Genomic DNA, 14,474 nt, shown 5'->3' with positions numbered 1-14,474 from the left:
GTGTGACTCCAGACCAACAGCAATATGGTTGACTCCTAACTGTCCTCTGAGTTGGCCGAGTAAGTTACTCAGTTGTATCAAACCGCTAACAAGCCTAAAAGGAATGGAACCGGATGGACCACACAGCATCAACTTGGGTATCAGAAATGACAATGACAAACCCAGCCCTGTCGGCCCTGCAAAGCCCTCCTTACTAACATCTGGGCACTTGTGCCAAAATTGGGAGAGCTGTCTCACAGACTAGTCAAGCAATAGCCTGACATAGTCACACTCACATACCTTACAATGTCTCAGACACCACCAACACCATCCCAGCAGGGGTGGCAACACAGTTGTATACAGTCAGGAAGGAGTTGCTCTGGGAGTGCTCAACATCACCTCTGGACCCCATTGGAGTCTCATAGCATCAGGTCAACTCATGGGCACGAAAAGCTCCTCCTAATTACCACGTACCATCTCCTGCCCCAACGGCTGATGAATCAGTACTTCTCCAAAACAAAAACAGAAATACCTGGAAAAACTCAGCAGGTCTGGCAGCATTGGCGGAGAAGAGTACAGCTGACGTTTCGAGTCCTCATGACCCTTCAACAGAACTAAGTAAAATTAGGAAAGGGTAAAATATCAGCTGGTTTGAGGGGGGGGCGCGGTTTGTTGGGACAAGCAGCCAGTGATAGGAGGAGATAACCAAAAGCTGTCACAGCCAAAAGAACAAAGAGGTGTTGAAGGTGGTGATATTGTCTAAAGGAATGTGCTAATTAAGAGTATAAGACAGGACAGATAAGGTACAGATAGCTTTAGTGGGGGGTGGGGGAATACTAAAAGGTAGAAATAAACAATGGTGGAAATACATTTAAAATTAGTGGAAATTGGTGGGAAAAGAAAAGATCTATATAAATTATTGGAAAAAACAAATAGGAAGGGGAAGACACGGGAAGGGGGTGGGGAGGGAGGAGAGAGTTCAAGATCTAAAATTGTTGAATCAATATACAGTCCGGAAGGCTGTAAAGTGCATAGCCGGAAGATGAGGTGCTGTTCCTCCAGTTTGCGTTGAGCTTCACTGGAACAATGCAGCAAGCCAAGGACCATCATGTGGGCAAGAGAGCAGGGTAAGTGTTGAAATGGCAAGCGACAGGGAGGTCTGGGTCATTCTTGCGGACTGACCGAAGGTGTTCTGCAAAGCTGTCACCCAGTCTGCATTTGGTCTCTCCAATATAGAGGAAACCGCACTGGGAGCAACGAATGCAATAGACTAAGTTGGGGGAAATGCAAATGAAATGCTGCTTCACTTGAAAGGAGTGTTTGGGCCCTTGGATGGTGAGGAGAGAGGAAGTGAAGGGGCAGGTGTTGCATCTTCTGCGTTTGCATGGGAAGGTGCTGTGGGAGGTGGAATAGGGGGTGATGGAAGAGTGGACCAGGGTTTAACAGAGGGAACAACCCCTACGGAATGCCAGGGGGGGTGAAGGGAAGATGTATTTGGTGGTGGCATCATGCTGGAGTTGGCAGAAATGGCGGAGGATGATCCTTTGAATGCAGAGGCTGGTGGGGTGATAAGTGAGGACATGGGGGACCCTATCATGTGTCTGGGAGGGAGGAGAAGTCTTGAGGGCGGATGCGCGGGAGATGGGCCGGACATGGTTGAGGGCCCTGTCAACTACCGTGGGTGGAAAACCTCAGTTAAGGAAGAAGGAGGACATGTCAGAGGAACTGTTTTTGAACGTAGCCTCATCGGAACAGATGCAACGGAGGCAAAGGAACTGAGAGATTGGGATGGAGTCCTTACAGGAAGTGGGATGTGAGGAGCTGCAGTCGATGTAGCTGTGGGAGTCGGTAGGCTTGTAATGGATATTGGTGGACAGTCTGTCACCAGAAAGTGAGACAGAGAGGTCAAGGAAGGGAAGGGAAGTGTCAGAGATGGACCATGTGAAAATGATGGAGGGGTGGAGATTGGAAGCAAAATTAATAAATGTTTCCAGGTTCCGACGAGAGCATGAAGCAGCACCAAAGTAATCATCGATGTACCGGAGAAAGAGTTGTGGGAGGAGGCCGGAGTAGGACTGGAACAAGGACTGTTCCATGTACCCCATAAAGAGACAGGCATAGCTGGGGCCCATGCGGTTACCCATAGCCACACCTTTTATTTGGAGGAAGTGAGAGGAGTTAAAGGAGAAATTGTTCAGTGTGAGAACAAGTTCAGCCAGACGGAGGAGAGTAGTGGTGGATGGGGATTATTCGGGCCTGTGTGGAACACTACTTGGAGGAAGCACTGAGGGTGGCAAGGGGGCAGAATGTACTCTGGGTGGGGAATTTCAATGTCCATCCCCAAGAGTGGTTCAATAGCACCATTACTGACCGAGCTGGCTGGGTCCTAAAGGACATTGCTGCTAGACTGGGTCTGTGGCAGGTGGTGAGGGAACCAACAAGAGGGAAAAACATACTTGACTTCATCCTCAGCAACCTGCCTGCCGCAGATGCATCTGTCCATGACAGTAACAGTAGGAGTGACCACCGGACAGTACTTATAGAGACGAGGTCCTGTATTCACATTGAGGATCCCCTCCATCTTGTTGTGTGGCACTACCACCGTGCTAAATGGGATAAATTTCAAACAAATTTAGCAACTCAAGACTGAGCAACAATGAGGCACTGTGGGCCATCAGCAGCATCAGAAATGTACTCAACTACAATCTGTAACCTTGTGTCTCGATATATCCCCCGCTCTGTCTTTACCACCAAGCCAGGGGGTCAACACTGATTCAATGAATACTGCAGGAGGGCATCCCAGGAGCAGCACCAAGCATACTTAAAAATGAGGTGTCAGCCTGGTGAAGCTATAACACAGGACTACTTGCATGCCAAACAGCATAAGCAGCAAGTGGTAAGCAGAGATAAGTGATTCCACTACCAACAGATCATATCTAAGCTCTGTAGTCCTGCCACATCCAGTCATAAACAATAATTAAGCAACTCACTGGAGGAGGAGTCTCCACCAATATCCCTGTCCTCAATGATGTGGGAGCCCAGCCTTCACAACAATCTTCAGCCAGAAGTGCCGAGTAGATGATTCATCTCAGCCTCTTCACAGATGCCAGTCTTCAGACAATTCAATTCACTCCATATGTTGTTAAGAAATGGCTGAAAGCACTGGATACTGCAAAGGCTAAGGGCCCTGACAACTTTCCGGCAATAGTACTGAAGACTTGTGCTCCAGAACTTGCCGCACCCTTGGCCAAGTGGTTCCAGTCCAGTACAACACTGGCATCTACCTGGCAATGTGAAAAATTGCCCAGGTATATCCTGTGCACACAAGCAGGACAAATCTAACCCGGCCAATAAATGATTGGAAAGTAGTGGGTCAGGTCGGGTAAGTATTTACTACATTAATCGCTTATAGTTTAACATCTTTTTGTGGTTTATAGTTTATATATTCTATAGTAACGAAGATCAGGAAAGAAGGGCCCTAGAGTAATTGATTTAAAAGGTTTAATTTAAAGGGATAAGTCATGGCAGGAGAGCTCAAAGCCTTGGTGTGCTCCTCATGCTCCATGTGGGAAGTCAGTGCCTGGGGCCAGCATGTGTGTAGGAAGTGTGTCCAGTTGCAGCTCCTGGGAGCTCGGGTTTCAGAGCTGGAATGGCGGCTGGGGCCACTTTGGACCATCCGTGAGTCTGAGAGCATTGTGGATAGCATTTTAGAGAGGTGGTCACACCGCAGCTAAAGGGACTTGAGGAAGGAAGGGAATGGGTGACCACCAGGCAGTCCAAGAGAAACAGGCAGGAGTTCAGGAGTCCCCTGGGGTCCCGCTCACAAATCAGTATTCCATTTTGGAGGCTGATGAGGGTGCTGGTTCCTCCAGGGGGTGCAGACAGAGCCAAGCTTCTGGCACCACAAGCAGCCTGTCTGTACAGGAGGGGAGGAAGAAAGGAAGAGCAATAGTAATAGGGAATTCTCTGGTCAGGGGAACAGATAGGCACTACTGTGGCTGTCAACATGACTCCAGGATGGTATGTTGTCTCCATGGTGCCAGGGTCCGGGATGTCACTGAGCAGCTGCAGGGAATCCTGAAGGGGGAGGGTGCTAAGGCAGAGGTCATGGTACATGTTGGTACAATGACATAGGTAGAAAGCGGGATAAGGTCTTGCATCAAGAATTCAGGGAGTTAGGCAGTAGACTAAAAAGCAAGACTTCTCGGATTGTAATCTCTGGATTACTCCCAGCGCCACGAGCTAGTGAGCTCAGAAATTGGAGAATAGCGCAGATGAATACGTGGCTTAAGAGTTGGTGCAGGAGGGAGGGTTTTAGATTCCTGGATCACTGGGACTGTTTCTGGGGAAGGTGGGACCTGTTCAAGCGGGACAGTCTACATCTGAACTAAAATGGGACTAACATCCTTGCGGGCAGGTTTGCTAGTGCTGTTGGGAGGAGTTTGAACTAATTTAGCAGGGGGAAGGGACACAGAATGTTAGCAGAAAAGGGACGCATCATAACAGGAAAACAATCAAGTCAGAGGGAGTACAGCTGCATTAAGTTTCAAGAGAGTAAGGCAAGGCTGGATGGCCTCTACTTTAATGCCAGGAGTATTACAGGTAAAACGGATGAGTTAAGGGTGAGGATTGACACATGGAATTGTGATATAGTAGCCATCACTGAGACATGGTTGAGGGAGGGGCAGCTAAACATCCTGGGATATAGAATCTTCAGGCAAGACAGGGGAGGGGGTAAAAGAGGAGGAGGCATTGCATTATTAGTTAAGGAGTCAGTTACTGCAGTAAGGAGAGATGATATCTTGGAGGGGGCATCGAATGAAGCTTAGGAATAAAAAAGGGGCAGCCACATTGTTAGGTGTTTATTATAGATCCCCAGATAGTCAGCAGGAAATTGAGGAGCAAATATGTGCACAATTTGTGGAGGTGTGTAAAAATAATAACAATAGGGTAATTATATTAGGTGATTTCAACTTTCCCAATATTAGTTGGGATAGACATAGTGTCAAGGGCTTGGATGGAGTGGATTTCTTGAAAGTGTACAGGAGAACATTTTAGGTCAATATGTAGAGGGTCCAACAAGGGATGGCGCAGTGCTGGACCTAATTCTGGGGAATGAAGCTGGACAGGTGGCTGAGGTGGTGGTGGTGGGGGGTCATTTTATTGACAGTGACCACAACATGGTACAGTTTAATCTAAAAGCAAATTACTGCGGATGCTGGAAATCTGAAACAAAAACAAAAATAGCTGGAAAAACTCAGCAGGTCTGACAGCATCTGCAGAGAGGAATACAGTTAACGTTTCAAGTCAGTCTGTCTCTTCATCAGAACTAAGGAAAAATAGAAATGAGATGAAATATAAGCTGGTTGAGGGGGGTGGGATAGGTAGAGCTGGATAGAGGGCCAGTGATAGGTGGAGGAGTTTGTTATGGACAAAGAAGTAGACAAGTTGCAAAAAATTGTTTTGGATTGGGGGAGAGCGGATTTTAGTAAAATACAGCAGGACCTGGCCAAGGTAAACCAGGAACAACTACTTGTGGGGAAATCTATAGAAGCAGTGGGGAGTGTTCAAAAAGGAAATGGGGAGGGTACAGGCTCAACATGTTCCCTCTAGGGTGATAGGAAGAAGTACAAGCCCAGAGAACCATGCATGACCAGAGATGTTCAGGTTACGATGAGAAGAAAAAGAGAGGCTTTTAGCAGGTACAAGGGAAGCAAATCAGGGAGGCATTAGTGGAATACAGAAAGTGCAGGGCGGAGCTTAAGAAAGCAATTAGGAGAGAAAAGAGGGGATATGAGAAAGCTTGGCTGATAAAAGTAGGGAAAATCCCAAGATTTTCTACAAGTATATCAATAGGAAGAGGATAACCAGGGAAAGAGTAGGGCCCATAAGGGACCAAGGGGACAACCTATGGGTGGAGCCAGATGACATTGCTAGTGTTGAATGAATACTTCACATCCATCTTCACCCAAAAGAATGAGGATGAAGGATCAAACTCGGGGAGAGAGACTGTGAGGTTCTTAAGCAAATTGATAAAGGGAGTGACAAGTCATTGAAGGTGTTGGCAGGCTTAAAAGTGGTCAAACCTCCAGGTCCGAATGATTTGTGTCCCAGACTGCTGAGGAAGGCAAGGGAGAAGATTACAGGGGCTCTGACCCAAATTTTTAATTCCTCTCTGGCCACAGGTGCCAGAGGACTGGAAAACAGCTAATGTGGTTCCGCTATTTAAGAAGGGTTATAGAGATAAGCCAGGGAACTACAGGCCAGTGAGTCTCACGTCAGTGATAGGGAAACTATTGGAGAAAATTCTGGAGAGAATCTATCTCCACTTGGAGAGGCAAGTTTTGATCAGGAATAGTCAGCATGGCTTTGTCAGAGGGAGGACATGCCTAACAAATTTGATTGGATTTTTTGAGGGGGTGACCAGGTGTGTAGATGAGGGTAGTGCAGTTGATGTAGTTTATATGGATTTCAGCAAAGCCTTTGACAAGGTCCCACATGGAAGACTTATAAAGAAGGCAAATGCACATGGGATACAGGGTAATTTGATAAGGTGGATCCAAAATTGGCTTAGTTGTAGGAAACAGAGGGTGATGACAGAAGGATGCTTTAGTGACTGGAAGCCAGTGTCCAGTGGCGTACCACAGGGATCTGTGCTGGGTCCCCTATTATTTGTCATTTATATAAATGACATAGATGACTATGTGAAGGGTAGGATTAGTAAGTTTGCAGATGACACAAAGATTGGCTGGGTGGTTAATAGTGAGGTTGAGTGGTCTTGGGCTACAGGAAGATATAGATGGGATGGTCAAATGGACAGATAAGTGGCAGATGGAATTTAACCCTGAAAAGTATGAGGTGATACACTTTGGAACGAGTAATTTGACAAGGAAGTATTCAATGAACGGCACGGCACTAGGAAGTTCTGAGGAACAAAGGGACCTTGGCGTGTGTGTCCAGAGATCTCTGAAGGCAGAGGGGTATATTAGTGGGATGGTGAAAAACGCATATGAGACACTTGCCTTTAACAATCGAGGCATAGATTACAAAAGCAGGGAGGTCATGTTGGAGTTGTATAGAACCTTGGTGTGGCCACAGCTGGAGTATTATGTGCAGTTCTGGTCACCACAATATAGGAAGGATGTGATTGCACTGGAGAGATTGCAGAGGAGATTCACCAGGATGTTGCCTGGGATGAAACATTTAAGTTATGAAGAGAGGTTGGATAGACTAGGGTTGTTTTTGTTGGAGCAGAGAAGACTGAGGGGCGACCTGATCGAGGTGTACAAGATTATGAGAGGCATGGACAGGGTGAATAGGGAGCAGCTGTTTCCCTTAGTTGAAGGGTCAGTCACAAGGGGACATAAGTTCAAGATGAGGAGCAGGAGGTTTGGGGCGGATATGAGGAAAAACTTTTTTACCCAGAGGGTGGTGACGGTCTGGAATGCACGGCCTGGGAGGGTGGTGGAGGCGGGTTGCCTCACGTCCTTTAAAAAGTACCTGGATGAGCACTTGGCACGTCATGACATTCAAGGCTATGGGCCAAGTGCTGGTAAATGGGATTAGGTAGGTAGATCAGGTTTTTCTCATGTGTCGCTGCAGACTCGATGGACCGAAGGGCCTCTTCTGCACTGTGAGATTCTGTTATTCTGTGAATTCCTCCAAATAAAAGGTTTGGTTATGGGCCCCAGTTATGCCTGTCTCTTTATGGGGTATGTGGAACACTCCTTGTTCCAATCCTACTCAGGCCTCTTCCCACAACTCTCTTTTCGGTACATCAATGACTGTTTTGATGCCGCTTCATGCTCTCATCTGGATCTAGAAACATTTATCAATTTTCCTTCCAATTTCCACCCCTCCATCACCTTCACATGGTCCATCTCTGACACTTCCCTTCCATTCCTTGACCTCTCGGTCTCAATTTCTGGTGGTAGACTATCCACAAATATTCATTACAAGCCCACCAACTCCCACAGCTGCTTCGACTACAACTCCTCACATCCTGCTTCTTGTAAGGACTCCACCCTATTCTCTCAGTTCCTTCGCCTCCATCGCATCTGTTCTGATTATGCCACTTTCTAAAACGACGCTTCTGACATGTCTTCCTTCTTTCTTAACCGAAGTTTCCTACCCACAGTGAGTGACAGGGCCCTCAACTGTGTCCAACCCATCTCCTGTGCCTCTGCCCTCACACCTTCCTCTCCCTCCTAGAGCCATGATAGGGTCCCCCTTGTCCTCACTTTTCACCCCACCAGCCTCTGTATTCAAAGGATCATTTCTGCCAACTTCAGCATGGTGGCACCACCAAACACATCTTCCCTTCACCCCCCTCCCCCATTGGCATTCCGTTGGGACCACTCCTCCATCAACCCCAACACCTCATCTCCCTCCCACGGCACCTTCCCATGCAATCGCAGAAGGTGCAACACCTGCCCCTTTACCTCCTCCGTCTTCACTGTCCAAGGGTCCAAACACTCCTTTCAGGCAAAGCAGCGCTTCACTTGCACTTCCCTCAATTTGCTCTACTGCATTCGCTGCTCCCAGTATGGTCTCCTCTACATTGGAGACACCAAACGCAGACTGGGTGACCACTTTGCAGAACACCTTCAGTCTGTCCGCAAGTAAGACCCAGATCTTCCTGCCGCTTCAACACCCCATCCTACTCTCATGCCCACATGTCCGTCCTTGTCCTGCTGCAATGTTCCAGTGAAGCCCAACGCAAACTGGAGGAACAGCACTCATCTTCCGATTAAGCACATTAGAGCCTTCCAGACTTAGCATTGAGTTCAACAACTTCAGATCATGAGCTCTTTCCTCCATCCTCACCCCTTTTTTATCCCCTTTTTTCAATACTGATGTTCAGTTTTTAACTTAAATTTTTTCATTTTTATTTTTTATCCACTTATTTTTATTTATTTTCATTTTTATTCATTGTTTTATCCCCACCTTTTATCCTATTTTCAATCTTTTTTTTCCACCACCATCCCCACCCCCTACCCCACCCCCACAAGGGCCATCTGTCACTTGTTCATGTTGTTCTATCCAGAGTGCTTCCCCTTGTCCTGCTATTACCACATTCAGCATCTCCTTTAGCCAGTACCACTACTATTAACACCCCTTTGTCCTTTTGTTCATGACATCTTTGCCTCCACCTATCGCTGGCCTCCTATCCAGCTTCACCGGCTCCACTCCCCTTAAACACTAGAAATTTCATCACATTTTTACTTCTCTTTAGCTCTGAAGAAGGGTCATACAGACTCAAAACGTTAACTCTTTTTTTTTCTCCACTGATGCTGTTAGACCTACTGAGTTTTTCCAGCATTTTGTTTTTTTTTTCAGATTTCCAGCATCCACAGTATTTTGCTTTTATATAAGAGAGAATCTAACCTTGATATTCAATGGCATTCACATCACTGAATGTCCCATTATCTACATCCTGGGGGTTTCTATTGCCCATAAACTGAATGGACCAGCCATATAAATACTGTGGCTACAAGAGCAGGTCAGAGACTAGGAAACCTACGACGAGTAACTCACCTCTTGACTCTCCAGAGCCAGTCCATCATCCACAAGGCACAAACCAGGAATGTGACGGAGTACTCCCCACTTGTCTAGATGAGTGCTGCTCCTCCAACACTCAAGAACGACACTGTCCAGGACAAAGCAGCCCTCTTGATTGGCACCACATCCACAAACATCCCTCTACTATCGATGAACAGTGGCAGCAGTGTTTACCATCTACAAGATGCACTGCAGGAATTCATTAAGGCTCCTTCCACAGCACTTTCCAAACCCACAACCGCTACCATCTAGAAGGACAAGGGCAGCAGATAGATGGAAACACCACCACCTGGAAGTTTCCCTCCAAATCACTCACCATCCTGACTTGGAAATATATGGCCGTTCCTTCACTGTCACTGGGTCAAAATCCTGGAACTCCCTTCCTAACAGCACTGCGGGTCTACCTAGGCCACATGGACTGCAGCGATTCAAGAAAGCAGTTCACCACCACCTTCTCAAGGGCAACTAGGGATGGGCAATAAATGTTGGCCCAGCCAGCAAAGCCCACATCCAATGAATGAGTTTAAAAAATCACATGACACATTTCTAGTGATGCCATACTGATATCCTTAACAGGCATGTTACAAAAACTCAACCCTCTGAAATGGAGAATGAGTCCAATTGCCTTCTCTGCAAAATTTTCTGAACTTGAATATTTCTCTTTTGCTCCCTTGACCAAAAATGAACACACAATTTGATCAACGGCAATTGGTCAGATCGGTTATAACACATTTGAACTAAACAGGAAAACTTCCAGTTGTCACTCTGCTTTGCTTGGTTTCTTACACATCAATGGTTACTGTTACATAACTATTGCACTGAAATCAAAGTATTAGCAGCCTTTTTTTTTACAAAATCTTATATCAACCTCAGTGCTGTTTTTATCCAGCCCTCCAGCAGCAGAGGTCACCAGCAGGTGCAATCCTCCAGAAGTTTCAGAATTATTGGCCTCCAGGGCCCACGTGTTTAGAATGTATTATTTCAGTTACTAGTTTTATTTTCACACAGTTAATATAATAAGAAGGCATAATTTCCAAAAGTTTTGTTTTGGTGTGACAATGTGCATGGAGAACAAAAAATCAGTTTTCCCAGGAATACTCTTATTTTTCGCAAGAGGCAATTGAATTTACATTTAAACATTGACAATATTTGGGTTGATGTCCAACATAGACTGCTTTCTGTACTTACCCATACATCTGTATGACAAAGCCTGGGCTGCAGAATCCACACTGACTTCCATTGTAATCAGCCAGTCGCTTTTGTATGGGGTGTAAACCTTTCTTTACAGACCCCAGGGCCTCTATTGTTGTCACTTGGTGGTTCTTCAATGACAGGAGAGATCCAATTGGAAACAAACACTGCAAAATTCAAAAGTATAGAACAATATGCCCTTTAGAGATCTCAAGATTTAATATTTAGTTTGCATTATTGTGCTGCTATACATAAAGTACGCAAAATATATAAATCAATATCAGACCTGAAAGCTTTCAAAGTAGTATTTAGGGCTACCTAATATAGTTTTTTGATGAATTTAAGATTTGAGATGAGGAATGTATACTAAGGCAACTTAGTTTCAGCATCAATCACTTGTTGCAATAAAAAGCAGAAAATGTGGGAAATACTCACTTCACAGAAAAAAGTGAAGAGAGAAACAGAGCCAGGGCCTGGATTTTCATCGGTGAGGTGGGTAGGGGCAGTCAGGAAAATTGCCAGTTCGGCCCACCCACCTCAGCAGAAAATGCCCAACCAAGGCAGGATCTTCATTGCTGGGGGCTGTGTATGGGCTGTAGCCAACCTGAGAAGGAGTGCAGAGGCAGTCACAGGGGCTTCCAGGTGCCAAGGCCCACCTTGATATCATGGGAATTTGTCCCAGTAAAAAAAAACACAAAAGTTCTCCATCCCACACCCTTCACAATCCCTTCACCCTTCACACACTTCCCATGCTTCATCATGCCAGCTCATGCCCACCACCCAACTCCTCATGCCCCCATGGCCGGCTCTGCTCTTCCACCCACCCCCATGTCTGCTCATGCCCCTTATGCAAAGGTCTGGCACTTCCATGCCCATTGACCCATTGTACACTTTCTACAATCAATGAGCACTACAATGCAATGTCTAAAGAAAAGCTCTGAAAATATGTAATCCATTAATCATTTTCTCCTATGGAAAAAAAGGTCTGGATGGCAAGCTGGTAAAAGTATCAATCATCCAGACCCTTTGAAGTTTCAAAAACCACAAGCCACAAACATCTGAAACCACTTACTTAAGTCAACAAACTTTGTGAAATTGACCTCAAAGATCAGACAGCCTGATCTGTCAATCAAACAATGTTTCCTCTGGGGAGCAAGTGTTATTCTAATAGATGTCTGACCTCATTATGTATGCTTGGCTGAGAGCTCAACATCTGAGAATACCTGTGTCCCATTGTTTGCTTGACAGCTCAGGTTGTCTGATTTCTGCAGTCAATTTCACAATGTTTGTTGATACAAGGAAATGGTTTCAAGTAATTGAGGCTTGTGTTTTTTTTAAATTTCAAAGGCCCTGGATGATCAACACTTTTAATAGCTTGTCCAGACATTTTTTTTACAAGTATAGTAATCAAAGGATTCAATTTTTTCGAAGTTTTTTTTGACACATCCAACTTTACACTGTGTTGAACATCGGTTGTAGAAAGTGTACAGTGGGTTAATGAGAATTGAAATGCCAGCACTTGGCACAAGGAGCATGAGGGGACAGAGGGGGTGGGTGGAAGGACAGAGCTTTGTATAAAGGATATTAAGGGACATAGGAGATGGGTGAAAGGCAGAGCCTGGCAGGGGGAGCATGAGGGGTGGATGGCTTCCGCCAGAAAGCACTCCTGAAAATCGCACAGCCCAGGAATGAGGTCAGGAAGCCTGGAACAGGACCTGCCTGCCACTTTTAAAGGGCTCCCAAATCAACACGACTCAGTGAAAATCCAGGCCAATGCTTAAGATCCATGAACTATTGTTAGGATTTCTGACATTCTGACACAAAGTCATTGATCTGAAAAGTTTTCCTCTTTTCCCGCTCCACAGATGCTGCCAGACCTGCTGAGTATTTCCAGCATTTTCTGTATACATTTCAGATTTCCAGTATCTGCAGTATTTTGCTTTTCTATCACTCACTCATAGGTCTTCCCTCTTCTCTACCCAATGACATGCCTTAATCCCAACCTCAGGAAAGCAGGCATGTCATTTTGGGCAATTTGAGCACAGCCTTCATGCTACTTTTCTACAACACACTGTATAATTTGCTGAATGTATGGAAATGACACTCATTTAAGGAATTGGTTTGGTGGAATTACTGACCCCTATCGTGCTAGAGCTGAATGAACACAAACAATTAAGTCACAAGATCACCGGGGGATCATACATCTTCTAAAATAGGTATTTCACACTTGATGGCCACAGCAATTGCAACAGCAAGTACCTCAGATTAGGTTACGCAAGAACGCAAGAAATAGAAGCAGAAGTAGACCATGCTGCCATTGAGGCTGTTTCACCATTCAATATGATCGTGGCTGATCTTCGGTTTTAATTCTGCCTCCCTGCCCATTCCCCATATACCTTGATTCCCTGAGAGACAAAAACCTGTCTATCCCAGACTGAAATATATTCAACGATGGAGCATGCACAGCCCTCTGGGGAGAGAATTCCAGAGATTCACAACCCTTAGAGTGAAGTAATTTCCCCTCATCTCAGTCCTAAATGATCGGCCCCTTATCCTGAGACTGTGCCCCTGCATTTCAGATTTCCCGAACAGAGGAAACAATCTCTCAGCCTCTACTCAAACCCCTTCAAAATTTTGTAGGTTTCAATGAGATCGCCTCTCATTCTTCTAAGCTCCAGAGAAAATAGACCCAATTTGCTCAGCCTTTCATCATAGGACAACTCCCATAACCCAGGGACCAATTTATTGAACCTTTGCTGTACCACCTCCAATGCAATTATATCTTTCCTTAAATGTGGAGACCAAAACTGCATACAGTACTCCACTTATGGTCTCATCAAAACCTCTTCAACCCTAGCAAGATTTATTTACTCCTGTACTTCAATTCCCTTGTAATAAAGACCAACATGCCATTTGCCTTCCTATGAAGGCAATGTTAACATGTTAACATGATTTACTGTGATTCCTATGATTCGAGTGATACCATGATCTACTGTGATTCCATGATTCCTTTGTTACCATGATTCACTATTTCAACAAACACAAAACAACACAGAAAACAAAATCAAGAGGATGTCACTACAGGGTTCCTTGGTTCTATACAGTTTAATGGTCAATGGGCATGGAAGTGTCATAGCTTGGCATAGGGGGCATGAGGGACCAGATGGGGTGGGTGGAAGGGCAGAGCTTGGCATAGAGGGCATGAGGGGATATGGCAGTGGGTGGGGACATACCTTGGCATGGGAGGCATGAGTAGGGCCTTTTGAACTTACCTTTTAAAAGGTCCCCTCATGCTGAATAGGATTCACAACTGCTCTGAGAGGCCATGAGCCATGACTCTTTAAAAACCAGGTCCAATTCCATGTTAAATGGGAGACCCCTTATTTTTAAACTGTGTCCCCTAGTTCTGGTCTCTCCCACAAGGGGAAATATCCTTTCAGCATCCACTCTGTCAAGTCCCCTCAGGATCTTACATATTTTAATAAGATTGCCTCTCATTCTTCTAAACTCCAATGGATACAGGCCCAGCCTGTCCAACCCTTCCTCATAAGATAACCCCTTCACCCCAGTGATGAGTTGAGTAAAACAACTTTGAACTGCTTCTAATGAAATTATGTCCTTTCTCAAATAAGAATACCAAAACTGTATACAGTACTCCAGGTCTTACCAATGTCCTGTACAACTATAGCAAAACTTTTATATTCCAATCCCTTTGCAATAAATGACAACAATCCATTTGTTTT

General features: G+C 45.4%; 1 protein-coding gene across 3 annotated transcripts in view; it reads right to left on the bottom strand.

Annotated features, from left to right (window-relative positions):
* The window catches only part of LOC121276712 (xanthine dehydrogenase-like), a 182,550-nt gene that overhangs the window by 124,945 nt on the left and 43,131 nt on the right, over nt 1–14,474 (bottom strand). For all 3 annotated transcript variants that reach the window (XM_041185259.1, XM_041185261.1, XM_041185260.1), the window contains one exon: nt 10,729–10,898. In XM_041185259.1, coding sequence (XP_041041193.1) covers nt 10,729–10,898 — 170 coding nt within the window. The remainder of the gene's footprint in view (nt 1–10,728; nt 10,899–14,474) is intronic.

The sequence above is a fragment of the Carcharodon carcharias genome, chromosome 4 (genome assembly GCF_017639515.1).
Source record: "Carcharodon carcharias isolate sCarCar2 chromosome 4, sCarCar2.pri, whole genome shotgun sequence".
Classification (NCBI taxonomy): domain Eukaryota; kingdom Metazoa; phylum Chordata; class Chondrichthyes; order Lamniformes; family Lamnidae; genus Carcharodon; species Carcharodon carcharias.
The sequence above is the reverse complement of the archived record's forward strand: the minus strand, read 5'-3'. Positions and strand labels throughout refer to the sequence as shown.